Raw genomic sequence first — 27,018 nt, forward strand, 5'->3', positions numbered from 1 at the left:
GATAACATAGTACAAGAAAGTGGGAAATGAAGTTTATCTTTAATATCTGATGTCGAATTCTGAATCAATGCATTGACTAAAACTGCAAACGATCGACACATACTAGAATAAAAATGTTTTTGCAAGTACTTTTAATTCTAAATTTGTCTCAGTCTGCATTTCAATCCAAATCATTCATCATAACCATTAAAGGATAGATTTCTTGTTACAGTGACAATTTTAACACAAACTGGATGTTCCTTAAAAACAGTGCCTACATCATTAACAGACATGTAATATCGAAACTATCCACTGAAATTCACACTTTGCAATCAAAATAAAAATATTAATCACAATAAATTTTTATGATGTAATAAATCAATCACACTAAGTCATTGTTCCATTTGAAATGTTGAATGCCGCTTACATCATTACATTGGTTTTATTGATATGTGTCTTGCATCACATATTATATAGAAATATCTGGAAATTTGAGTTATTAAGTGAAAATGAAAATTAATGAAAAAATTCAGTGCTGTATTACTGAATTAATTCCATGCCAATCAATCAGTGACGTCTCCAGTCCTCAACATGTACTAACAGACCTAGCCAGAACCTGACGTCCAGTCTCCAGTCATCAACATGTACTAACAGACCTAGCCAGAACCTGACGTCCGGTCTCCAGTCATCAACATGTACTAACAGACCTAGCCAGAACCTGACGTCCAGTCTCCAGTCCTCAACATGTACTAACAGACCTAGCCAGAACCTGACGTCCGGTCTCCAGTCCTCAACATGTACTAACAGACCTAGCCAGAACCTGACATCCAGTCTCCAGTCCTCAACATGTACTAACAGACCTAGCCAGAGTCATTGTTGTTCACACCTCCAACAGCTTCGTTTCTTGTCTGATAACACATGCATGTGACTGGCTTTGTGAGGGGATATTTCATACACTGCCTCTCCCAACTTCCACCAATCTACTTTGCCACCCCTCCAAATCTGTCACTGCCCTAGTCCCCCTCCACAAATCTACTCTGCTGCCACTCTTAAAAATCTTACTCTCTCACCCTCCACAAATCTACTACGCCACCCTTACAAATCTGCCACTGCCCCCCACCACCACAAATCTTACTCTGCCATTTCTAAAATCTGATTCTCCCACCCTCCACAAATTATTTTACTCTGCCACCCCTAAAGATCTGCCTCTGACCCCCCCCCCCATTCCACACATCTTACTCTGCCACCCTCTGTGAATCACAACCTGTCATACCTTGATAGATTTATCCGTCGAACCACTGACCAATCGTTTGCCTTCCAAGTGAAGACAACGAACTGTCCCACTGTGTCCAACCAGAGTCTGGACTGACCACTGGGCATTGGTTCGAATGTTCCACACCTGTTCATAAAGATGGTAAAAGCATAAAGTATTTCATTTAGTAAAAATCAGTTGACTAACTTTGTTACAATGAAAACACACCACACCTAGTATAATAAAACTAAAGACTATTACATTCTGGGGGTTTTGTAACCTCTCAGTTACACACTTATATACATGTAGCTCTGTGCCATTCAATTTTGTACTCGTGAACACAACATTTCTGAACTGTAAAGAAAAGAAATTAGAAGGACTATATGATAAGGACTCAACTTATCCACTAAAATCAACAGTCATGCTTTTGCTTTCACATTAATTTTATAAGTGTACTGTGTTTGCATGGAGTAAGCATTATCCTGTTAGTGATATGCTTTTCTTAAAACAGAAAATGTCTTTTTTCCAAACAGTTTTTCTTCCCGAAAACATCAAACACAGGCTTGAACAAACTTTGTATCATAGATTTATCATTCATGTGTGAGAAAAAAAAATGTTCAAATGAAAGAAAATTTTGTGCATGCAAAGATGTGCTCTATGTTTTCCGAAAGAAAAATGTAAGAAAAATTAGTATTTTGACTGAATTTGAGTAATATGGAGAAATTATGTCCGATGTCATGAATAAGATGTATTTCTCAAAGAATTATAAATTACACCAGAGACAAATTATCTGAAAATGTATTGAACACAATCTCTTTTATGAAATGAAAGAAAATTTAGTAATTCTTAAAATTCTTAAATTTTGAAATTTACGGGAGCCGAAAACAGGCAGTCATCATACAATTCATGTACATACATGTATACCTTTCTATAAACATATGATTTCTAATTATTTTTAATTTCTATTTGAACAGAGAAAGATATGCCAAGTTCATCTGATCTAAAACAATGTTTAATTTAATTAAACAAAAGGCAAACGATTCTGATTTCAACTGATCTGAACGATTCATTCATCCCTGCATTAGTCGAAGTTTCTGTGACCTGAGCGATGCGTTTGACACTTTACACTGAGTTTCTGTGACCTGAGCGATGCGTTTGAGACTTAAAACTGAGTTTCTGTGACCTGAGTTTGACACTTAACACTGAGTTTCTGTGACCTGAGTTTGACAATTAACACTGAGTTTCTGTGACCTGAGTTTGACACTTAACACTGAGTTTCTGTGACCTGAGTTTGACACTTAACACTGAGTTTCTGTGACCTGAGTTTGACAATTAACACTGAGTTTCTGTGACCTGAGTTTGACACTTAACACTGAGTTTCTGTGACCTGAGTTTGACACGTTAACACTGAGTTTCTGTGACCTGAGTTTGACACGTTAACACTGAGTTTCTGTGACCTGAGTTTGACACTTAACACTGAGTTTCTGTGACCTGAGTTTGACACATAACACTGAGTTTCTGTGACCTGAGTTTGATACTTAACACTGAGTTTCTGTGACCTGAGTTTGACACTTTACACTGAGTTTCTGTGACCTGAGTTTGACACTTAACACTGAGTTTTTGTGACCTGAGTTTGACACTTAACACTGAGTTTCTGTGACCTGAGTTTGACACTTAACACTGAGTTTTTGTGACCTGAGTTTGACACTTTACACTGAGTTTCTGTGACCTGAGTTTGACACTTAACACTGAGTTTTTGTGATCTGAGTTTGACACTTAACACTGAGTTTCTGTGAACTGAGTTTGACACTTAACACTGAGTTTCTGTGACCTGAGTTTGACACTTAACACTGACCTTGATAGTTTTGTCTGAGGATCCGCTCACTATCCTGGTGTCATCAAACTGTACACAGGAGATTCCTACAAAAACAAGCAGGTCCACATTAGCAGCACAGTCAACATCACATTTCACACACATCATGCACAAAATTTTTTATTCTGTTTTTTCCCAATGTTATACAGAGTATACTTTTAATAATATTGCAACAAAGTATGTAGACAGGGCAAGGAAATCGATACATAAAAACTGAAATAAAAAATTCATTGATTTGCTATCTCGGCTTTATACAGCACAAAAATTGATACAAAATTACTCCAATACAAATGAATGATCGTTATCTCAGGGAGATACAGCATGGCAATCTATACAAAATTACCCAAATAAAAATGAATGATTCATTATTTCACATTCACCCTGAAGCCAACACCTCTGGGACTTTATTTGCAAACTATTGGAAAGAAAATTCCTTCCTGTGTGCCTACAGAGACTTCTAAATAAGATGCATATCCAATAGTCTTAAAAATTTGTCTGACATATCCAAATAAGATATAATTACAATAGTCTAAGTCTGTGATATTTAAACAAGATAATTACAATAGTTTAAGTCTGAGATATCAAAACAAAAGATAATTACAATAGTCTAAGTCTGAGATATATAAACAAGAGATAATTGCAATAGTCTAAATCTGAGATATCTAAACAAGAGATAATTACAATAGTCTAAATCTGAGATATCTAAACAAGAGATAATTACAATAGTCTAAGTCTAAGATATCCAAACAAGAGATAATTACAATAGTCTATGTCTGAGATATCCAAACAAGAGATAATTACAATAGTCTATGTATGAGATATCTAAACAAGAGATAATTACAATAGTCTAAGTCTGAGATATCTAAACAAGAGATAATTACAATAGTTTAAGTCTATGACATCTAAACAAGAGATAATTACAATAATCTAAGTCTGAGATATCCAAACAAGAGATAATTACAATAGTCTATGTCTGAGATATCTAAACAAGAGATAATTACAATAGTCTAAGTCTGAGATATCTAAACAAGAGATAATTACAATAGTGTAAGTCTGAGATATCTAAACAAGAGATAATTACAATAGTCTAAATCTGAGATATCTAAACAAGAGATAATTACAATAGTCTAAGTCTGAGATATCTAAACAAGAGATAATTACAATAGTTTAAGTCTATGACATCTAAACAAGAGATAATTACAATAGTCTAAGTCAGAGATATCTAAACAAGAGCTAATTACAATTGTCTAAGTCTGAGATATCCAAACAAGAGATAATTACAATAGTTTAAGCCTGAGATATCTAAACAAGAAATAATTACAATAGTCCAAGTCAGAGATATCTAAACAAGAGATAATTACAATAGTTTAAGTCTGAGATATCTAAACAAGAGATAATTACAATAGTTTAAGTCTGAGATATCTAAACAAGAGATAATTACAATAGTGTAAGTCTGAGATATCTAAACAAGAGATAATTACAATAGTCTAAGTCTGAGATATCCAAACAAGAGATAATTACAATAGTCTAAATCTGAAATGTCGAAACAAGAGAAAATTACAATAGTCTAAATCTGAGATATCTAAACAAGAGATAATTACATTAGTCTAAGTCTGAGACATATCTAAACAAGAGGTACTGTGAGCAATGCTCACTAAGAATACCCCCCGCTTACCCCAATCTCCCAAAGGGTGTTGTTAATAGGTATAAATTACCTCTTTCCTGAGTGTAAAAATATGGTATGCCTTTGTAGAAGAAAATGGAAGATATAGTCTGAACACAAATCCATGGTATAAACCTATAATTTTGACCTTGAGATCAAAGGTCAAGGTCATAAAGAGGTCATGAATGTACATGACACATACTCTCATGGTGATACACCCATGTCTTATGGTATGACTATGTCAAAATCCTATAATCAATTTTGACCTTGAGGTCAAAGTTCAAAGTCATATAGAGGTCATGAAGGTACCCGACACATCGTCTCATAGCGATACACTCATGTGTCAAATATGGTATGCCTATATCAAAGAACAAAGAAGTCATGGCCCTGACACGAATCCATTGTAAAAACCTTTAATTTTGACCTTGAGGTCAAGGTTATATGGAGGTCATGAAGGTACATGACATACCATCTTATGGTGATACACTCATGTGTCAAATATGGTATGCCTATGTCAAAGAACAAAGAAGTTATGGTCCGGACACAAATCCATTGTAAAAAACCTTTAATTTTGACCTTGAGGTCAAGGTCATATGGAGGTCATGAAGGTACTTGACACATAGTCTCATGGTGATCCACCTGTGTGCCAAATATGGTATGCCTATGTCAAAGAACAGAGAAGTTATAGCCCGGACACAAATCCATTGTAAAAAAAAAAAACCTTTAATTTTGACCTTGAGGTGAAGGTCATATAGAGGTCACGAAGGAACTTGACACATTGTATCATGGTGATCCACCTGTGTGCCAAATATGGTATGCCTATGTCAAAGAACAAAGACATGAATCTGGAGACAGACAGACGGACGGACGGGCAGACAGAGTGATTCCTATATACCCCCCTGAACTTCGTTCGGGGGTTATAATAAGAGATAATCACAATAGTCTAAGAGTTATTTGAGATATCGAAACAAGAGAATTACACTACAGTTCATGTTCTATGTATTTGCTTTCAATGCTTGCCTTGCCAGATTCCCAATATTGTTTCTAATACTTCAATATATGATGAATATTTAACTCCATATTTTTATGCATTATAAGTCATCATTTACAGGGTGTGAATTTCACACTTTTAGGTCAGCTAGACCTGTAAATGATGGATTTTAATGCTTCAAAAATAGAACCATATATTCATCATCATCTAGCTTGATATTATATCAATGATCAAAGCTTCAGGGCATTGGCAAGCCAACTGCATCAACCTTGATAGATATTCATATAACAGCTGCAACACATGATAATGTCACAGTTTTATCCCATATACAGCCAAGATTCTTGTTATTGAAATAGAGATTTGTCCACAGGTTCTCCGAGTCTTCATTCAGAGTTATCTTCCTTGACAAGCACTTATTGATACGATACTATAATGTTTCTAATACATGTACATGCATTGTTATATTATTAACTAATTGTTCACAAATCACCTACACGTATTGATGGGAACATCTGATTGGCCTCTATCAATTTGCAATATCAAACAGCAATTATAAATGAAAACCCATCCGATCTAAATTTGTTTTACCCTGGTTGTCTTAGTCTTAGGGAGGCACGTCTCTACATCATCATAATGGCTGACTTCCTTTTAGAACATGAATGAAAAACTTACTATCAGCAATATTAGTCTATTCCGACTGCTGAACTATAGGTCAACGGTTTGAGTCAAGCTGGGGTTTTATATTATTTTCAGATTACTTTCTACTAAAACTGCATTATTTGACAAAATAAAGTAAATTTGAAAATTTTCAATTTCAAAATAGTGTTGCACATATCCTCCACTTTTCATTTACATCAAATTTCTCTGATGTAGCATTACTCCTTAACCCTACCAATGACCTTAAGGTAGCTCATTGCACTAAAATTTTATTTAATGGCTCATTAAAACACATCTTATGAAGTATGATTTCACCATCAAAAGATACGTGATACAAGCTCTTGAGTATTTCATATGAATTTTTTGTGATTTATCCCGGAATGATGAAAAAGTGTTTTGTTTGCAAATAAGAGATTCTATAGAGTCCAAATTTCGCTGTGATTTGATGTATATTAATATGAATATCAATGTTAACATGCATATAAACAACTCAGATAGATGTTCTAATTCTTTAAATAAAAAAAAATTATGAAAATTTAAAACTTATTTGCTGATATTTTTTAAATCTATGGATAAAAATCTTCAAAACACATGCCAATTAGAAAAAATATATCTGAGAGAAATATATTTTTAAAAAGAAATTGATATGAAATGGTCAAAATTCAGAAAAATTACGATTTTTCTAATTTGAACCAAGCTCGATCGGAAATATAAAAAAGTAGTAATAGAGAATGTTGTAATCAGAAAACTACATAATTCTCTTGATGTGAAATAGTTTACAAATTAAACAAATTTATAAAGGAAACTAAATGAAAAGTGCATACAATTAGCAACATAATTATTTAGTAATTTCAATCAATTTTGATTGGGATCGATATGTTTTTTTCCTCTCGTTTAAATATGTTTAAATATATTTAAATATGACATTTGGTCATTTGGTTTCAATTTCTTTTTATAATACATTTCTTTGATATATATCTCTTTTTATAATACATTTCTTTGATATATCTCTTTTTATAATACATTTCTTTGATATCTCTTTTCTAACTGACATGTTTTTTAAAGATTTAAAAAATATGAAGAAATAATGTTTTAAATTTTCGTGAATATTTTTTTCTTAAAAATTAAGACGTTTGAATCATATAGTCTTTTAGGCATCTTTTATTAGATATTCATATTATGCACTAATTAAATCACAGTGAAATTTGGATTCTATTAGAATCTCTTATTTGTAAACAAAACACCTTTTCCATCATTTCAGGAAAAATCACAAAAATTTCATATAAAATAATTGAGAGCTTGTATCACTCTTTTGATGGTGAAATCATACTTAATTCATAGGAGGTGTTCAAACAAGTCATTATATAAAATTTTGATGTAATGAGCTACCTTAATTAAGGTGGTGCACCAGAGGGGTTTTCCTACCATTTTCACACTGGACAAAGGGTCTGCAGAATTGAAAAAATCTATGCATGTAATATTCAAATTGAAAAATTTGAAAAGGATTACTGTAAACGTATTACATTTGGCGTGTACGATATTTGGCGGAAATCGTTTTTTCAACAAGTTAGCGTAGATTTGATTTAGCGCATTCCTGAATTACTTTAAACATCTAGATTTACGGATGGCATTTAGCGATGTACTTGATTTAGTGGAAGCTGCGTTCCGCCAAAGGCGCTAAATAGAATACACAGCCAAATGTAATACATTTACAGTATATTGTGCTTAATAATCAATAAAAGTGAAGAAAAAATGCATTGTCAGATACATTTTAATGATCACTCAGCAAAACAGGGTATACAATGTCACGTATAATTATGTCCTACTGTAGAGAAAAATCTAGGCATTTTATTGGACGACAAGCCAGGAATACGAGGCAATGTACCCTGCCCCCTGCCAAAGAATAGATGGGATACAGAATGGCTCCAATAGATCTATATTCTTAACCACTTCGTAAAATAAATATAATTTATAAAAATCGCTCTGCTGTAGAACATATTTGTTATAAAGATTCTTGGCAGGGTATATGGACTCACACTCCCTGTCAAAGTATATTTAATTAATATCCTGGTAGAGTATATAATAAAAAGTTTTTTTGATGTGTTACCCATAATTCTCTAGTGATTCTAATACAGATCTGGTGAAAGAGTAAAAGTAAGTTCCATTGTATTTCAATACAATATACATGAACAACTTTTGCCCGCGCACTTTGGGTCTGAACCATTTATAATAGTGTGAATGATGGGTAGGGGATGAATTTTACGATCTATTTGGACATATACAGCCAATTATTCTGTGTTATTGTGAACACAGTTTTTCTACTAGTTGTCCTTGAGTAAAGATTTTTTATATTTGATCAATGTTTCTATATGCTTTGCGCCACACACAGTGAATCAGTCGACCTAAATTTCTCTCTTTTTCCCTCTGAGTCAAAAATTGTCAATGACAAGTTGTTATTAAATGGACCCTGTAATTCAGAAGTACTTCATTTGTCAGAACTTCAAGAGAGTAAGAAAAGTAGGTCATGGGGAAATATACAAAAAGTAGGTCAAGGTGACTGAAGGTAAAAACTCCCATTAAATTATCCACGGGATGTATCCAGAAAATGAATTTCAGGCCTGAGGAGGCTAAACTGACTAATTAAGTCAAACTTTTATACAAAACAATCTCTTTTTATGACAATATTGAAATATTCAATGAGGCAATTATAAGTGTAAAGGATTGAAGGTTAATATTGAAAATAGTATCTTCTCATCGGAGACAATGATCTTATACAACCCATGTGTCAAAAATATTACTATAATATTCAATTAATTTGATTACCCATTTTCAAAATAAAGAAAAACGAGTGGAGTACCTCTTTAAACTAAAATAATGAATAAATACCTAAGTAAATTATTCAATCACTCCAATCTTGATAACATGATGTTGAAATATTGAGAGTTTCAAATTTCTATTTCAGTTCATGGAACATGATCATGTCTAATTGAAGTAACTAGTAAAGAAACTGTAAACTACCGAATCTGCTGGAGGCAAAAGTTGATGTACTGAGAATAACGATCCCTAAATAACTGTAATACCTTAAGGTCTGTGTTAACGTGCAATTTATATTCAATCGAGATCTATATAATACAATCAGAATCGAAAATTTGAATAAATAATGGAATACTGATATAATACAAATTTCTGAATGTGGACTCGTGATAATATAACGATCGAGACAGCACTTGCTTGTATGTTTAAATAACTGTCAGCTCTGATATCAACAATCACATGAAATCGTTTTCTATTTATGAAATTCTTTGCATCAAATGAAATAAAGTTGACTACCAGTATGTGGTATATAACTTTCACCTCAGCTTGAATTGAATCATTACTTGGACTAGAGGTATGAGGAGGATATACACCTAACCAAGAGAATCATGAGGCGTCTTCTATATCAATGGCTTCCTATACAGCAAAACATCTAAGACTCCAGGTCTGATCCGATCGCATTAAAGAAATTCACAGCAAAAAATTTCCAAGCTCAAATTTAAGTGACAACAGAGTTTACAAGTACACACCAAAAGCAGGGCATTTCCCATAATTGTTTTAATTACATCTGACCTGTTGGATTGCTCTGACCTTTAACCTGTTTGAATGATATGACCTCTGACCTGTTTAATTATTCTGAACTCGGACCTCTTTCATTATTCTGACCTCTGACCTCTTTGATTACTCTGACCCTTGGCCCATTTTTACTTGTTCTGATCTTTTAATCTGTTGATTATTTTTATGACATCCAATAGATCCAACGACCCTCAACCTATTTGATTTTGGTCAAGATTTATCTCCCTAAGTGGATTATTCCCCTTGATGACCTAATTTTTAAATCTGTCAATTAATTGATACATTAAGTCTACCATGACAATTGCTTTACATAAAATCCTCATTACAGACACATATCAAATATCTGCTGATATCTGTAAGATGCCTGCATACTATACCACACATACTAAATATCTGCTTATATCTGTAAGATGCCTGCATACTATACCACATGTATTAAATATCTGCTGATATCTGTAAGATGCCTGCATACTGTACCACACGTATTAAATATCTGCTGATATCTGTAAGATGCCTGCATACTATACCACACATACTAAATATCTGCTGATATCTGTAAGATGCCTGCATACTGTACTAACAGTCATATCAAATATCTGCTGATGTCTGTAAGACCAGATATCAAATAGTTGCTGACATATGTGGGATTACAATACAAATATTTTGTGGACTGTCAAAATTTTAGTGTCACTGGGATGTAATTTTGTGAAAATATATAGTTCCTGTCATTCAAAATATGATATGATAAGTATTTCATTGGGACTTTTTAAATTCAGAAGATAGAGGTATTCTCACAGAATCCACAAAGCATGAGCCCCAACACAATCTAATTTCTTAGTACACGAGAATTAATCTACTTCATGACGTATATTAAGTTCCTGTGCACTCTTATAAGCCTGTATTAATGTCTCTCTGAACCAATTATCGTGTCACTATGGAAGCAAATTATAGATCAAATGTCTCAAGGAAACACTCATTAGTTAGGAGTTGGCATAAAAAAAATCAAGCTCCTGAATCCTGGCAGCAAGAGAATACCATTAGAAATTGAAAAATAATGAACAGCATACAAATAAAATTATCACATCTTCATACCAGATAAAAAAAAAAAATCACAAAAACAATTAGAAAACCCTCTGCCTGAAATCTGATACCATTAATTATTGAAAACGTATCACAGTCATTATACATGTGTTCTAGCTACTTCTGGAATCATAGAGTGAAAGTTCATTTCTATATAATGGTTTACCTTGAGAGTGACCTTCAAACGTTCTGACAGTACAGCGACCACTCAACCAGTTGTTTCGTAGTCGGAATCGCTCAGCAAATACTTTCTTCCACTGAAGAGAAAAGTGACAGCATTGTCCTTATTAAAATTTTCATAATGAAAAACATACCTGTAAGTATTTATTAATTAACAAACATACCTGTAAGTATTTATTAATTAACACATATACCTGTAAGTATTTATTAATTACCTGTAAGTATTTATTAATGAACAAACATACCTGTAAGTATTTATTAATTAACAAACATACCTGTAAGTATTTATTACCTGTAAGTATTTATTAATTATCTGTAAGTATTTATCAATTAACAAACATACCTGTAAGTATTTATTACCTGTAAGTATTTATTAATTACCTGTAAGTATTTATCAATTAACAAACATACCTGTAAGTATTTATTAATTGAGCCATTCCTAACAAAAAGGGCCCTAAGTATATTAGTTTTAAAGTATGAACTATAGATAACATCCCTCAAAATATTAAAGCAATGTTGAGTGTCGTTAAAATATTGCAGTCAATCAAAGATGACAACCAACTTGTGATTGGTAATCATGACCTTTTTCTTTACAAGTGTGCAAAAAAATGTCATCACATTTTTTTATTATGACGTTTTTTGAAAAACATTTTTGGATAAGATAAGGGTCCTTTTTGCTAGGAACAGCTCAATTAACAAACATACCTGCAAGTATTTATCAATAATCATGTCTTTACCTCTATCAGTGTTTGTCTGTTATATATGCTTCAGATTAGTTTTATGATTGTTGATATGTGAAATTGACCATAGTTCAAAAAATCATGAAATTTAATTTCTATAATCATCAGTTTCTGGTAAAACATGTCAAGGATTTTTCAAAGCTTTCAAGAGATTTGTTGCAGTACCTCGCACCTTTAAATGGATAAAACAGAGGGATCATCTTTACAATACACATATGACTGTACAGTACGGAGTCCTAGTTTTATCTAAACTCCTATACTATGATTTAAAGATCAATATGACAAGCTGCAGGTCATGTGTTTTATGCCCTGACACACTTAATCCATGTCCTACTTTGAAGATAAGCCTAAATACATATTAGTCTCTGGAGATGTGTTATCGCAACAACAAACCAGTGAAAATTTAATTTAGACTGAAGTATCAGAATATAATCTAATCAATTCCAATCCATGCATAAGCAAACTTCCTGTAACAAGAAATGTAATTACTGATAATTAAACACGTTATCGAGTTGCTGAAGAGTCCGATTAATACAGCATACTAAAAAAAATATATAGAATATAATCACTATCGGGCCCCCTACTGAAAATCAAAGCGACATTTCATTTTTAGCAAGCAAAAAAACTTCAACCAACCATAATGCTGCCAGCGGTCATGTGACTGATGACTTGTTTGTGTTCAGCTGCCTTGGATAGTCTCCATTTTTGTTGACAACAGAATTTCCGCCAGAGAGACGGGTCTTCTGTGATGTAACGCCACACCCGACAAACCTGGGCTGCTCTACATAGACTCACTGCAAACAGAGACAACAGAATCAGTACTGTAAAAACAACTGTAGTCACAGTACTGTAAAAACAACAGAATCAGTACTGTAAAAACAACTGTAGTCACAGTACTGTAAAAACAACTGTAGTCACAGTCAACAGAATCAGTACTGTAAAAACAACTGTAGTCACAGTCAACAGAATCAGTACTGTAAATACAACTGTAGTCACAGTCAACAGAATCAGTACTGTAAATACAACTGTAGTCAAAGTCAACAGAATCAGTGCTGTAAAAACAACTGTAGTCACAGTCACCAGAATCAGTACTGTAAATACAACTGTAGTCACAGTCAACAATCAGTACTTAAATACAACTGTAGTCACAGTCAACAGAATCAGTACTGTAAAAACAACTGTAGTCACAGTCAACAGAATCAGTACTGTAAAAACAACTGTAGTCACAGTCAACAGAATCAGTACTGTAAAAACAACTGTAGTCACAGTCAACAGAATCAGTACTGTAAAAACAACTGTAGTCACAGTCAACAATCAGTACTGTAAATACAACTGTAGTCACAGTCAACAGAATCAGTACTGTAAATACAACTGTAGTCAAAGTCAACAGAATCAGTGCTGTAAAAACAACTGTAGTCACAGTCAACAGAATCAGTACTGTAAATACAACTGTAGTCACAGTCAACAATCAGTACTTAAATACAACTGTAGTCACAGTCAACAGAATCAGTACTGTAAAAACAACTGTAGTCACAGTCAACAGAATCAGTACTGTAAAAACAACTGTAGTCACAGTCAACAGAATCAGTGCTGTAAAAACAACTGTAGTCACAGTCACCAGAATCAGTACTGTAAATACAACTGTAGTCACAGTCAACAATCAGTACTTAAATACAACTGTAGTCACAGTCAACAGAATCAGTACTGTAAAAACAACTGTAGTCACAGTCAACAGAATCAGTGCTGTAAAAACAACTGTAGTCACAGTCAACAGAATCAGTACTGTAAAAACAACTGTAGTCACAGTCAACAGAATCAGTACTGTAAAAACAACTGTAGTCACAGTCAACAGAATCAATACTGTAAAAACAACTGTAGTCACAGTCAACAGAATCAGTACTGTAAAAACAACTGTAGTCACAGTCAACAGAATCAATACTGTAAATACAACTGTAGTCACAGTCAACAGAATCAGTACTGTAAAAACAACTGTAGTCACAGTCAACAGAATCAGTACTGTAAAAACAACTGTAGTCACAGTCAACAGAATCAGTGCTGTAAAAACAACTGTAGTCACAGTCAACAGAATCAGTACTGTAAAAACAACTGTAGTCAGAGTCAACAGAATCAGTACTTAAATACAAGAGGCCAATGGACCACATCGCTCACCTGAGTCACCTGGCCCTTATTTAAAGAATTTCCCCTTATATTCACATGTAAAACTTTGATCCCTATTGTGGCCCCAACCTACTCATGGGGGCCATGATTTTTACAAACTTGAATCTGCACTATGTCAGGAAGCTTTCATGTAAATGTAAGCTTTTCTGGCCCATTGGTTTTCAAGAAAAGATTTTTAATGATTCTCCCTATATATTTGTATGTAGAACTTTGATCCCTATTGTGGCCCCACCCTACCCCTGGGGGTCATGCATGATTTTAACAAACTTGAATCTGCACTTATAATTTCAGTAAGCTTTCATGTAAATGTAAATGCTGTGACTACAGTTTAGGGCAATACCTGTATCCAGAGCGAAAAAAAATCTGGAAAACTGTTTGACCTACTTTTAGTCCTGAAGTAAGTCATGGTGCACCAATCCTGCTAATATGCAATCTGAACTTGTATTCCTCCAAGGAGAAGCTTGTGACTAAATTTCAGGACAATATCTGTATCCATAACAAAAAGTCTGAAAAACTGACCTACTTTCAGCACTAAAGTAGGTCCTGGAGCACCAATCCAGTTGAAATGCTAACTCACTCTCATGTTTCTTGAAGGAAAATAACTGGCAAATAACAGGGCAATAACTGTGTCCATAATGAAGAACAATCTGGAAAACTGTTTGACCTACTTTGAGCCCTATAGTGGGGGGTTGGGGTGGGAGTGGAGGGAGGGCCAAATATGATGGGAACATCATCAAACTTAGAATCAACGGTCCACTCTTTACTACCATCCAGGGAATGATCATGAAACTGATAGTTGGTGAAATGTTTTTAACACATTCTGCAAGCAACAGAGACATAAAGCATATTACCATTTTCTTTAAAATAAGATGTGTTTATGAAATACTAATGCCCCTGGATTACAACAAAGTGGAACTAGGTCAAAGGTCAATGTTAGGTCACAAGGTCAGAGATTTTGGTGACAATAGAAAAGTCTTGCCACAAGAAATACACATACCAAATATTAAAGCTCTACCTCTTATGTTGTACAAGACATGACCAAGGTTAAAGTTTTTTGCCACAGACAGACGGACAGACCAAAAACTAAATGCCCCTGGAATCGAATAAGAATAGGCCTACTTGTTCCTCGCCAAAGATTAGTTGAAAATTTCGAAAAATATTTCTGTGTCCTTATATAAAATTAAATGCAGTACGCTGTGGCAATTTACTAATATCATTGCAACAGAAATTTGACAAGTTTCTATGTAAACTTAATTGGGTGTAACTGACATCATCGACAAAGAAGATAATAATTCATTCATTCACGTTTGACAGCCTTATCACTGTGACGTCAAAACAGCTTTATCATTAACAGCCTAGATATAAGACATATATTATAGTTTATAGTCATCTATAATGCCATAGCTAGGAAAACAAAGACAGTCATTAATTTGACGTGAAGTCTCCCACTAACATAGACTTTAAATCACATGATCAGAGTATCAGCTGCCTTAAACATAAGCAACAGAAAACATTGCCAAAGCTTGATTTTCATATCTTCATATTAACTTGGGCGAAAAATGAAATAAAAAAGCTGATCCACAGTATGAATATCCAATATCAATTCTTAAAACAAATTCTTCTTCCACAATACGAGGGGATTTGAGATATTTCTGAAAGCTCATTAGTAATTTATAAACAGAGGATTCCTATTACTGTGAGTGACAGTCGACACTCGTAAGTACACTCAAGTCAGTCAGCAGTCTATAAGGATTAAGGACACTAAATTGTACTTAGCACAATAAATTCTTTTAAAATCATTACCAATACAGCTAGATCACATATTTTAAAAACAAATTCCAACTGGTACTGTGAATCAGCTAACTACTGAAGTAAACTGAAACAAGATGTACTGTGAAGCTCACTAAGAATACCCCCCGCTTACCCCAATCTCCCAAAGGGTGTTGTTAATAGGTATAAATTACCTCTTTCCTGAGTGTAAAAATATGGTATGCATTTGTAGAAGAAAATGGAAGATATAGTCCGAACACAAATCCATGGCATAAACCTATAATTTTGACCTTGAGATCAAAGGTCAAGGTCATAAAGAGGTCATGAATGTACACGACACATAGTCTCATGGTGATACACCCATGTCTTATGGTATGACTATGTCAAAACCCTATAATCAATTTTGACCTTGAGGTCAAAGTTCAAGGTCATATACAGGTCATGAAGGTACTCGACACATCATCTCATGGTGATACACTCATGTGTCAAATATGATATGCCTATGTCAAAGAACAAAGAAGTCATGGCCCGGACACGAATCCATTGTAAAAACCTTTAATTTTGACCTTGAGTTCAAGGTCATATGGAAGTCATGAAGGTACATGACACATCGTCTCCTGGTGATACACTCATGTGTCAAATATGGTATGCCTATGTCAAAGAACAAAGAAGTTATGACCCGGACACGAATCCATTGTAAAAAACCTTTAATTTTGACCTTGAGGTCAAGGGTCAAGGTCATATGGAGGTCATGAAGGTACATGACACATTGTCTCATGGTGATACACTCATGTGTCAAATATGGTATGCCTATGTCAAAGAACAAAGAAGTTATGGCCCGGACACGAATCCATTGTAAAAAAACCTTTAATTTTGACCTTGAGGTCAAGGGTCAAGGTCATATAGAGGTCATGAAGGTACTTGACACATCGTCTCATGGTGATCTACCTGTGTGCCAAATATAGTATGCCTAAGTCAAAGAACAAAGAAGTTATGGCCCGGACACGAATCTGCACAGACAGACAGACGGACAGACAGACAGACAGACGGACAGACAGACAGACAGACAGTGATTCCTATATACCCCCCAGAACTTCGTTCGGGGGGTATAATGAATAAAACAGATCATTAGGAAAAACAAGGCATGAAAGTCTATCACCCCCCCCCCCCCTCCTTTCAGACACCAGGCCGTTGCAGACTATATACTCCCAGTAAAAGTTAGTACTCACATAGAGGTAGGTGGAAAAAGACGGAGCAGATAAAGGGCCTTGTCCAAAGAAACAATGCACGACATGTTGATGGACCAGGCTTGGATTTGAACCAGTGACCTGATATGATTTTAAGCCTAAATTGTCAGACCACGAGTCAATCTACCGGATTATTACACTTGTGGACCTGATCGATGCACCATCTTGCTTCACAACCCCGGAGGTCTAAGGTTCGATTCTTTACCTTGGTGCCATGTTAAAAGTCAAAGGTGTTTCAAGTAGGTAATAGCGACTGTTCAATTGCAAACCACACAGTATTAGAATTAAAGGTCATAGGTCTGTTGGGTATGAGATCTAGCACCATGGCAAGAGTTGGCAAGGTAAAGAACCCCCAATGTTACAGCTGTGAACGCCATGCATAGATAAAATTTAGTGGCACTTCACTTATAACATCTCTACATGATTGAGGGATTCATGAATGGAGGCAAACAGCACACAACAAATTATCGTTCAGTAACATTTATACTTTATATTTTTGCATTATAAGTTTATCAATGAGTAGTTGTGCTTTACTGGAAAATTTACTGATCATTCAGACAATATCAGGTAGACATTTATTCTTGTCAAATTGAATGATATAAAGGAATACCGAAACTGGCATTATATTCCTAGTGAAGTATTGTTTACATTATGATCTGCTATGAAAATTATTATGGAATTAATTTCAAACTTTGTTATTGTGTTACTGTAAACATATATTTGCTGTGCATGTATTCTATTTCATACCGATTGTTAGGCCGTTCTTAGCACACTGATTTTGACTACAGATAACTCCGTTGACCTCATCAGGATATAGGGCTCACGGCGGGTGTGACCAGTCGACAGGGGATGCTTACTCCTCCTAGGCACCTGATCCCACCTCTGGTGTGTCCAGGGGTCCATGTTTGTCCAACTATCTATTTTGTATTGCTTATAGGAGTTATGAGATTGATCACTGTTCGTTATCTTCACCTTTCATTTAGCGCCTTTCGCGGAAAACACTACTAATCAAGTACATCGCTAAATGTCTTGCATATGTATTTTTTTTATATAGCACATTTAGAAAGTGCTAAATCAAATCTACACCAACTTCGTCAAAAAATCGATTTTCGCCAAATATCATATACATTAACTGCTTTCTTTTCATGCAACACAACAAATTAAGACAGCCTTATATTGTATTCACTTACCAGGATCTAGGTAGGACATGATTTTGGTTGCTATGGTGGCTGGGAGCCATGTGATGATGTCCTGACAGTTTGGGGGACATCCTTTGTGAAGCTGAGAGGACACCCTCACAGACAGTAGGTGGTTCTGAGGCAAATCACAATCCTTCTGTAAAAGGCAAAAAGAAACCACACCTTATATATAGAGCAAATGAGTCCTTCTGTAAGTGACAAATAAGGACACAAAACCTTATCTTAATATAACAATTAAATCACAGTCCTTATGTCAAACACAAAAGCACGACCCCCCACCCCCATCCCACCTGATGTAAAAAACAAATAATTTGATTCTACACTACAAAAGGATGATTGTATCTTGATTGACAAAAAGTTCCCTTAAGGAAGATCTTCTAAATTAGACTAGTTGTTTGTGAGAAGATCTTTACTTTTCATGTGAATTTCCAGGTAAAGCTGTAAATGCCTATTGTGGATCCACCCAGTGTTCCTGAAAAAAAAGGGGGGGGGGGATTGACCAGTCTTCAATGCATATGGAAACTTTAAATTTTTTACTTTTGTGGTACAGTGATTCTTCCCCTATGTTCACTATTTAATTTTCTCTCATTAAACTTTTCTATCACCTTTACCTGGATGATGAAAATGTGATGAGTGCCTAGGCAGACAGATGTACAGACTTAAAGAAGCCAGAAACAAGAGGCCCTTATGTGATGTGAGTACCCAGACAGAAAGTCATACAGACAGATGGACAGACTTACAGAAGCCAGAAACAAGAGGCCCTTATGTGATTGTGAGTACCCAGACAGAAAGCCATACAGACAGATGTACAGACTTACAGAAGCCAGAAACAAGAGGCCCTTATGTGATTGCGAGTACCCAGACAGAAAGTCATACAGACAGATGGACAGACTTGCATGTAAACAAGAGGCCCTAAGCCACAATGCTCATCTGAACAATTACATAGATTTCCCCTGCAAGATTTTAGAATCCTAACAGGATGAGTCCCTATTCAGAATCATGGTGGAAAGAAACTTAAATCTACACTACATGTCAAGCTGTGTGCAGACTGATTCGAAAATTTTAATCATCTCCTCTGACAGTATGGCAATTTATCTTATTGATAGATAGAACATACAATAGTGATGTGCCCAGTGAAAATCACTTTATATATAATTAGCAGTTGTATACTGATTTAAACTTTTGATATTTTTAGAAACAGTCCATCTTTTGTGTAAAAACTGTTACAATTTGACCTCGATTTCTTTCTGCTGTGAGTGAAACTTGTTGGGTATAGATATACTGCAAAATGATTTGAGTGTGAAAAACTATTAATACCAAAAACTTTTCTGAACATCCCAAATAGCAAAACATGTAGCTCTAGACCACAGCTGGGGGCCAAGATTTGAATAATGAACTCAATTTATTTTTATTTTATTTTTATTTTTTGACCACATGTGCACACAGATATCTTTCTCCATTCCTTTAATAAAAGCATTCAGTTAAAAAAATACAATACTTTTATTCTGTTTTATCAGGAAGATCAACTTGTTCTGTACTAAATAATTCAAACTTTTTTTTCAGTTCACTGCTTTCAGACAAAATCATACAACAGACATTCACTTATGATCTGAAATAATATGCTAAACAGCAGACTGAAATTGATTTATAATGTTTATAGGAAGTCCAACCAAACAAGCATTAATCATTTGTGAAATTTCAACTTGACATTCAATTGAAAATTTTACTACAATTTGTTAAGAGATTCTATTTGGTTTGTATATAATGAACAACATTCTATAACTAGTGTTGGTAGGGTTCGCTCCTATACATGGTTTAAGGTTCACAGCTAGAAGGTTCCTTGTTCAACTCTCAATCCAGATTAAAACATAGATCAAATTAACACCAGACGTTTAACACAGACAAATTATACACAAGACGTTTAACATCAACAAAATTAACACAAGACGTTTAACACAGACAAAATTAACACAAGACGTTTAACACAGACAAAATTAACACAAGACGTTTAACACAGACAAAATTAACACAAGACGTTTAACACAGACAAAATTAACACAAGACGTTTAACACAGACAAAATTAACACAAGACGTTTAACACAGACAAAATTAACACAAGACGTTTAACACAGACAAAATTAACACAAGACATTTAACACAGACAAAATTAACACAAGACGTTTAACACAGACAAAATTAACACAAGACGTTTAACACAGACAAAATTAACACAAGACATTTAACACAGACAAAATTAACACAAGACGTTTAACACAGACAAATTAACACAAGACGTTTAACATCAACCAAATTAACACAAGACATTTAACACAGACAAAATTAACACCAGACATTTAAACCAGACAAATTAACACAAAACATTTAACACGGACAAAATTAACACAAGACATTTAACCCAGACAAAATTAACACAAGACGTTTAACACGGACAAAATTAACACAAGACGTTTAACACAGACAAAATTAACACAAGACGTTTAACACAGACAAAATTAACACAAGACATTTAACACAGACAAAATTATTGCAAGACGTTTAACACAGACAAAATTAACACAAGATGTTTATCATCAACCAAATTAACACAAGACGTTTAACACAGACAAAATTAACACAAGACATTTAACACAGACAAATTATACACAAGACGTTTAACACAGACAAAATTAACATGAGACGTTTATCACAGACAAAATTAATGCAAGACATTTAACACAAACAAAATTAACACAAAGCGTTTAACACCAGACGTTTAACACAGACAAAATTAACACAAGACATTTAACACAGACAAAATTAACACAAGATGTTTATCACAGACAAAATTAACACAAGATGTTTAACACAGACAAAATTAACACAAGATGTTTAACACAGACAAATTCAGTTATAATGAACCTCCAGGACGAAAAACAAATCATTGTTCATCATAAAGTAAAACTCCATTATAGTGAACCTCCAGGACCAGCGAAAAACAAATCATTGTTTATCATAAAGTAAAACTCAGTTATAGTGAACCTCCAGGACGAAAAACAAATCATTGTTCATCATAAAGTAAAATTCAGTTATAGTGAACCTCCAGGACGAAAAACAAATCATTGTTCATCATAAAGTAAAACTCCATTATAGTGAACCTCCAGGACCAGCGAAAAACAAATCATTGTTTATCATAAAGTAAAACTCAGTTATAGTGAACCTCCAGGACGAAAAACAAATCATTGTTCATCATAAAGTAAAACTCAGTTATAGTAAACCTCCAGGACCAGCGAAAAACAAATCATTGCTCATCCTAAAGTAAAAACTCAGTTATAGTGAACCTCTAGGGCCAGCAAAAAAAGTTTTTATAACCATGCAAACTTCATTATACAGTAAAACCCGGTCATAGTGAACCTCCAGGGCCAGCGAAAAACAGCTTGTTATAACCAAACTTCATTATACAGTAAAAGATGGTTATAGTGAATCTCCAAGGCCAGCGAATAACACTTCATTATAACCATACTTTGTTATAACCAATCAAATTTTCACGAATTGTTGAATGACTTTGGGCTGGGTTCAGACCAAATACATTGTCATGCATGAACAACCTCTGTATTAAGTATGAACAATTTATCTCTCCTTTTTGTTCACACATCATGCAATCTTAAAGTAGCAGTGGCAGTTTTAAACATTGAAAGACTTGATCTATTAATACCAGGTGCATACTATCAGATCATCAAGGAATACAGCATGCCCACAAGGTCTTAGAACCATCAATGGCATCAGAAAAAATCTCTAGACCAAAGAATGAAGATGGACACATGATGGACAGGGTGATGGCATTATCCAACCTCAAACAATTTTATTACACATACTATGCTTTGTGTATCGGAATATCAACATTTTCAAAACCATTTCATTGTACTGAGCAGAATTTCATTCATTAATGAATCTGTTTATCAGTACTCACCAGTAATCTGTTTATCAGTACTCACCAGTAATCTGTTTTATCAGTACTCACCAGTGATCTGTTTTATCAGTACTCACCAATAATCTGTTTATCAGTACTCACCAGTAATCTGTTAATCAGTACTCACCAGTAATCTGTTTATCAATACTCACCAGTAATCTGTTTATCAGTACTCACCAGTAATCTGTTTATCAGTACTCACCAGTAATCTGTTTATCAATACTCACCAGTAATCTGTTTATCAGTACTCACCAGTAATCTGTTTATCAGTACTCACCAATAATCTGTTTATCAGTACTCACCAGTAATCTGTTTATCAATACTAACCAGTGATCTGTTTATCAGTACTCACCAGTGATCTGTTTATCAGTACTCACCAGTGATCTGTTTTATCAGTACTCACCAATAATCTGTTTATCAGTACTCACCAGTAATCTGTTTATCAGTACTCACCAATAATCTGTTTATCAGTACTCACCAGTAATCTGTTTATCAGTACTCACCAGTGATCTGTTTATCAGTACTCACCAGTGATCTGTTTATCAGTACTCACCAGTAATCTGTTTATCAGTACTCACCAGTAATCTGTTTATCAATACTCACCAGTAATCTGTTTATCAGTGTGTTTTTCTGGATGTCGTTGAATTCATTGAACCAGCGGAGGATTGTCTATTGTGAGAGAAAAACAAGGCTTTAAATAATTGGTAGTCAAATCTAAAAATTCATAAAGTTTGGAAGAAGAGCTGAAAGGTAAACATAATTCAAATTGATTGATTTTCTGTATTTGTTGGAGAAGGCCTGAATCTGTAGAACGTCAAAAGATCACTTAAATCTCTCCAGAACAAGAGGTACTGTGAGCAATGCTCACTAAGAATACCCCCCGCTTACCCCAATCTCCCAAAGGTGTTGGTAATAGGTATAAACTACCTCTTTTCTAAGTGTAAAAAACAAATGGCATGACAAACCGAACCATATTGCTACTTCGATGTCCAGTGCGCATTTCCTTTGACCTTTTGACCCCAAAATCGATAGGGAACATCTTCATCCCATGGGTAGTCCATATGTATGATATGGTGACTGTAGGTGAAAAGCATAACGCTTTAGAGCCCGGAAACCATATTGCTACTTTGATGTCCAGTGTGCTTGACCTTTGACCTTTAGACCCAAAAATCGATAGGGAACATCCTCATCCCATGGGTAGTCCATATGTATGATATGGTGACTGTAGGTGGAAAGGATAACGCTTCAGAGCCCGGAAACCATATTGCTACTTCGATGTCCAGTGCGCTTGACCTTTGCCCCAAAATCGATAGGGAACATCTTCATCCCATGGGTAGTCCATATGTATGATATGGTGATGGTAGGTGGAAAGGATAATGCTTTAGAGCCCGGAAACCATTGCGTCTACAGACGGACGGATGGACAGACAGATGGACAAACCGATTCCAGTATAACCCCCCCCCCCCCCAACTTGTTGCGGGGGGTATAATTACAAAGCACAACATAACAACATCAATCTGTGTCACATGCTAGTTAATTAACACACTATAACATCAATTCATGTCACATGCTAGTTAATTAACACTAGAATTAACATGCTAGTTAATTAACACATGATTAAGACAAATGTGCAGGTCTATGATTAACAAATGAATAGAAGACATCTGTACCATCCCTTAAAATTTCAATTATAACTTACTGCTAATTTTTCCTTGAAGACTGTTGGTTTGATGCCATCTTTTGTTCGAGTTGGTATGGTTTTGATGACGTCCTTTTTAGCCGACGTGTCCTTGGGTTTTAACACAGGAGTCAGAACACTCAGATCATAGGTTGGAAGATGACTTTTCTGGGGCTGAACCATCTCCGCTTTATTTGGCCATTGTGGAGTACTTCGTTCTTCATCACTTTCACTAGAATAGTCACTCCGCCGATATTTGTAACGGTTTTTAATGCACTGAGAAAAATGTCCCCACGAGCTCACATCACAGGTGGGTTGATACCGAATATCTGTTTCAGAATTTGAGCACTTGTGATTTTTGTTTGGAGTTTTATTCCCATCATCATCCATCGCTTCCTGACTGTAGGGAACATCACTGCGATAACAATCGGCAGATATAAGTTCCATGTTACGTACGTCGTACCTCGACACATGGCCTTTGGAGTCCTTCTGGCACAAATATTTTTCACCCGGAATTGATGAATTTTGTCGAGTACAAGACCGTCTTTTAACGCGGTCTGGAGAGACACCATTCAGGCACACAGCCTGCAACTCATTGGGAGGACAGCTGGAATCTTCCAGCGAGGAACAACTACAGTTCGTCATCTCGTTGCTGGAACATTGAGGGGACATGCGATCATCCACTGATGTACAACTGAAATAGGCATCATCTGATGACTCCTGCTCTGTTGTATTGTGGATGAAATAGTGACTGCAGGCACCGCCAGACATTGGTGAAAGCTGAGAAAGGGTACCACACTAAACAGCTACTCCTAAGGTAGTAGAAATTAAGGTAAAGTTAATTTCCTTATTAATTGAGAAGAAATGTCCTTGTTGATAAATATATGTAATCTGCCTTAAGTGAGTGTTGCATTTTCTTCCTTGAATTCAGAACAAGTCTGCTGTCCTTTGTACATGCACAAGTTAAAAACCCAAAATCATGGAATAATCAATTTATTCTTTTTGAAGAATTAACATTAACCTCCTGGTTTACAAAAACTGATTGTTGGTTTTTCATAATTTTTAATTGTTTACAACTTCCCTTTCTCGACAATTTGATTAATTTTAATTCAACACTCCCCCCTCCCTTACATTGACCCTCAGGAAACCTATCGTGTGATCACACCCCCTATTTTAATACCACCTGGCAATTATGTCATCATTCCATATTAATGTCGAATGCCTTGTACGGGTTCATATTTACCTCATGCCATCCTCTGACCACAAGCGGTATTTATTTGTAGATTTCTTCCATGTCACAGTTCTTAGATCTACCAGTCAGGTTCTCCATCTCAAATTCATAAATCAATGTCTTCTGATATTCCCTGGAATCTCTGTGATCACTGCTGCCTTCATTGGAGGTTTTTCTTCCACCGTTCTCCTTGTTATGTACAATTATTTAGGTCAGTTGTTGCAGGATAACTTTCACATTTCACAGTCACGTTTCTTTCCCCTTTGACACTGAATAAACCTGCTTAATGTCTTAAATTCCCAGGAGTCAACCAATAGAAATCTGAAAGTACATGTTAAATTTCACTGGCTAATGCAAACACCATGTGATTGAATCTCCAGTCTATTGACTGATCAGCTGTTTATCTCCCTGAGACTGAGGACGATATGATAATACTCACCCAAACATCAGTCATAGACTGAAGGCGATATATCATTTTATCCTAGCAAACATCATTCACACACCAAGGGTGACAACAACACCAGATTCTGCAGACAAGGCCTTAGTTTTCTAATTTCTTTTTACATGAAACAAAATATGCAAAAACCCCTAGGCAATATCATAGTTAAAAATATAATTTCTATCTGCTACAAAAGTGATGGTTTGTGAATTACTAGCCTTTATACTGTGACTGTCAAACAAAGTATAAGCAGGTGACAAATTCAATATGTGAATGTTCACAACAATTCGCCTAGCTTTTATCATGAAGACTCCGGGGGAAAAATATTTTCCAATAACACGAGAGTACACTAGAAATAAATCTATAATCACTTCCCTTAGTGCTGACTGCAAGCTGTCTTAAAGCAATATTATAGGTCACTAATGTCTTGTCACATATGAGGCAAATTCAACACGGACCTATATATGTTTGCAATGTTAATGACTGCTGCAGCAGAAGACACTACACGTGTACTTATTTCAGCTTATTTAAATTTTGGAGCAATCAGATCTAATGCACGACTTGGAGTAATCATGATCTGTTCTATGTTTGATAATGGATGAATTAAGATTTCCCTATTTTGGTGCAACCATAAAATAAGTGAACTTGTTTCATCAGCAATGGCACTGAAATATGAATACATACAGTTAAAGTCTTCCGTATTCTATAAGTATTATACAGTATGAGAGAGAAAGGATGAATGCATGCACAACTGTGTAACTCAGGATCTACATTAACTGAGGTTACTTACGAGTTGGCATACCCGGGTTACTACCATACACGTGGAATTTTTAGCTATACAAAGTTAGTAATTTTTCCATAAAAATGGGTATGCATGTATTTGTTTAGCAAGAGCTAATTTTAGTGACTTTATAATTCCAGGAAAAGTAACTACTACCTCTGATATGGAATAAATTGTTAGCGATTATCAATTTTAGCAATCTTATCACTATATATATATACCAATAAGCCATCTAAGATTTACGTCGTCACCGAGATACTCCCAACCATGGGTTAATCGAAGCGTAAAGAGGGACACCCAGAAAAAGAAGAGAAGATACTGGAAAGCGAGGCAAACCAAGAATGACAAGGACATCCAGTCTGAGATCTGATACCATCGTTTGAAGAAGGAGTCAAGATCAGCATGTAAGGCAGCATATGACACATACATAAAGAACATGATCAGCCCAGATGCAACATCAAACTCTAAACGATTCTGGAGTTTTATTAAGGGCATAAAATCTG

General features: G+C 35.0%; 1 protein-coding gene across 1 annotated transcript in view; it reads right to left on the minus strand.

Moving 5' to 3' along the window:
* Nucleotides 1-27,018, minus strand: part of LOC125654333 (beta-TrCP-like) — a 55,007-nt gene that overhangs the window by 15,982 nt on the left and 12,007 nt on the right. The window contains exons 2-9 of the mRNA XM_048884273.2: nucleotides 25,308-25,616; nucleotides 24,086-24,876; nucleotides 22,990-23,055; nucleotides 18,410-18,554; nucleotides 12,661-12,818; nucleotides 11,271-11,361; nucleotides 3,087-3,151; nucleotides 1,253-1,378 (exon numbers count right to left, since the gene is read on the minus strand). Of these exons, the coding sequence (XP_048740230.2) occupies nucleotides 1,253-1,378; nucleotides 3,087-3,151; nucleotides 11,271-11,361; nucleotides 12,661-12,818; nucleotides 18,410-18,554; nucleotides 22,990-23,055; nucleotides 24,086-24,835 (1,401 nt within the window). The 5' untranslated portion in view covers nucleotides 24,836-24,876; nucleotides 25,308-25,616. The remainder of the gene's footprint in view (nucleotides 1-1,252; nucleotides 1,379-3,086; nucleotides 3,152-11,270; nucleotides 11,362-12,660; nucleotides 12,819-18,409; nucleotides 18,555-22,989; nucleotides 23,056-24,085; nucleotides 24,877-25,307; nucleotides 25,617-27,018) is intronic.

The sequence above is a fragment of the Ostrea edulis genome, chromosome 7, assembly GCF_947568905.1.
Source record: "Ostrea edulis chromosome 7, xbOstEdul1.1, whole genome shotgun sequence".
NCBI classification, from domain to species: domain Eukaryota; kingdom Metazoa; phylum Mollusca; class Bivalvia; order Ostreida; family Ostreidae; genus Ostrea; species Ostrea edulis.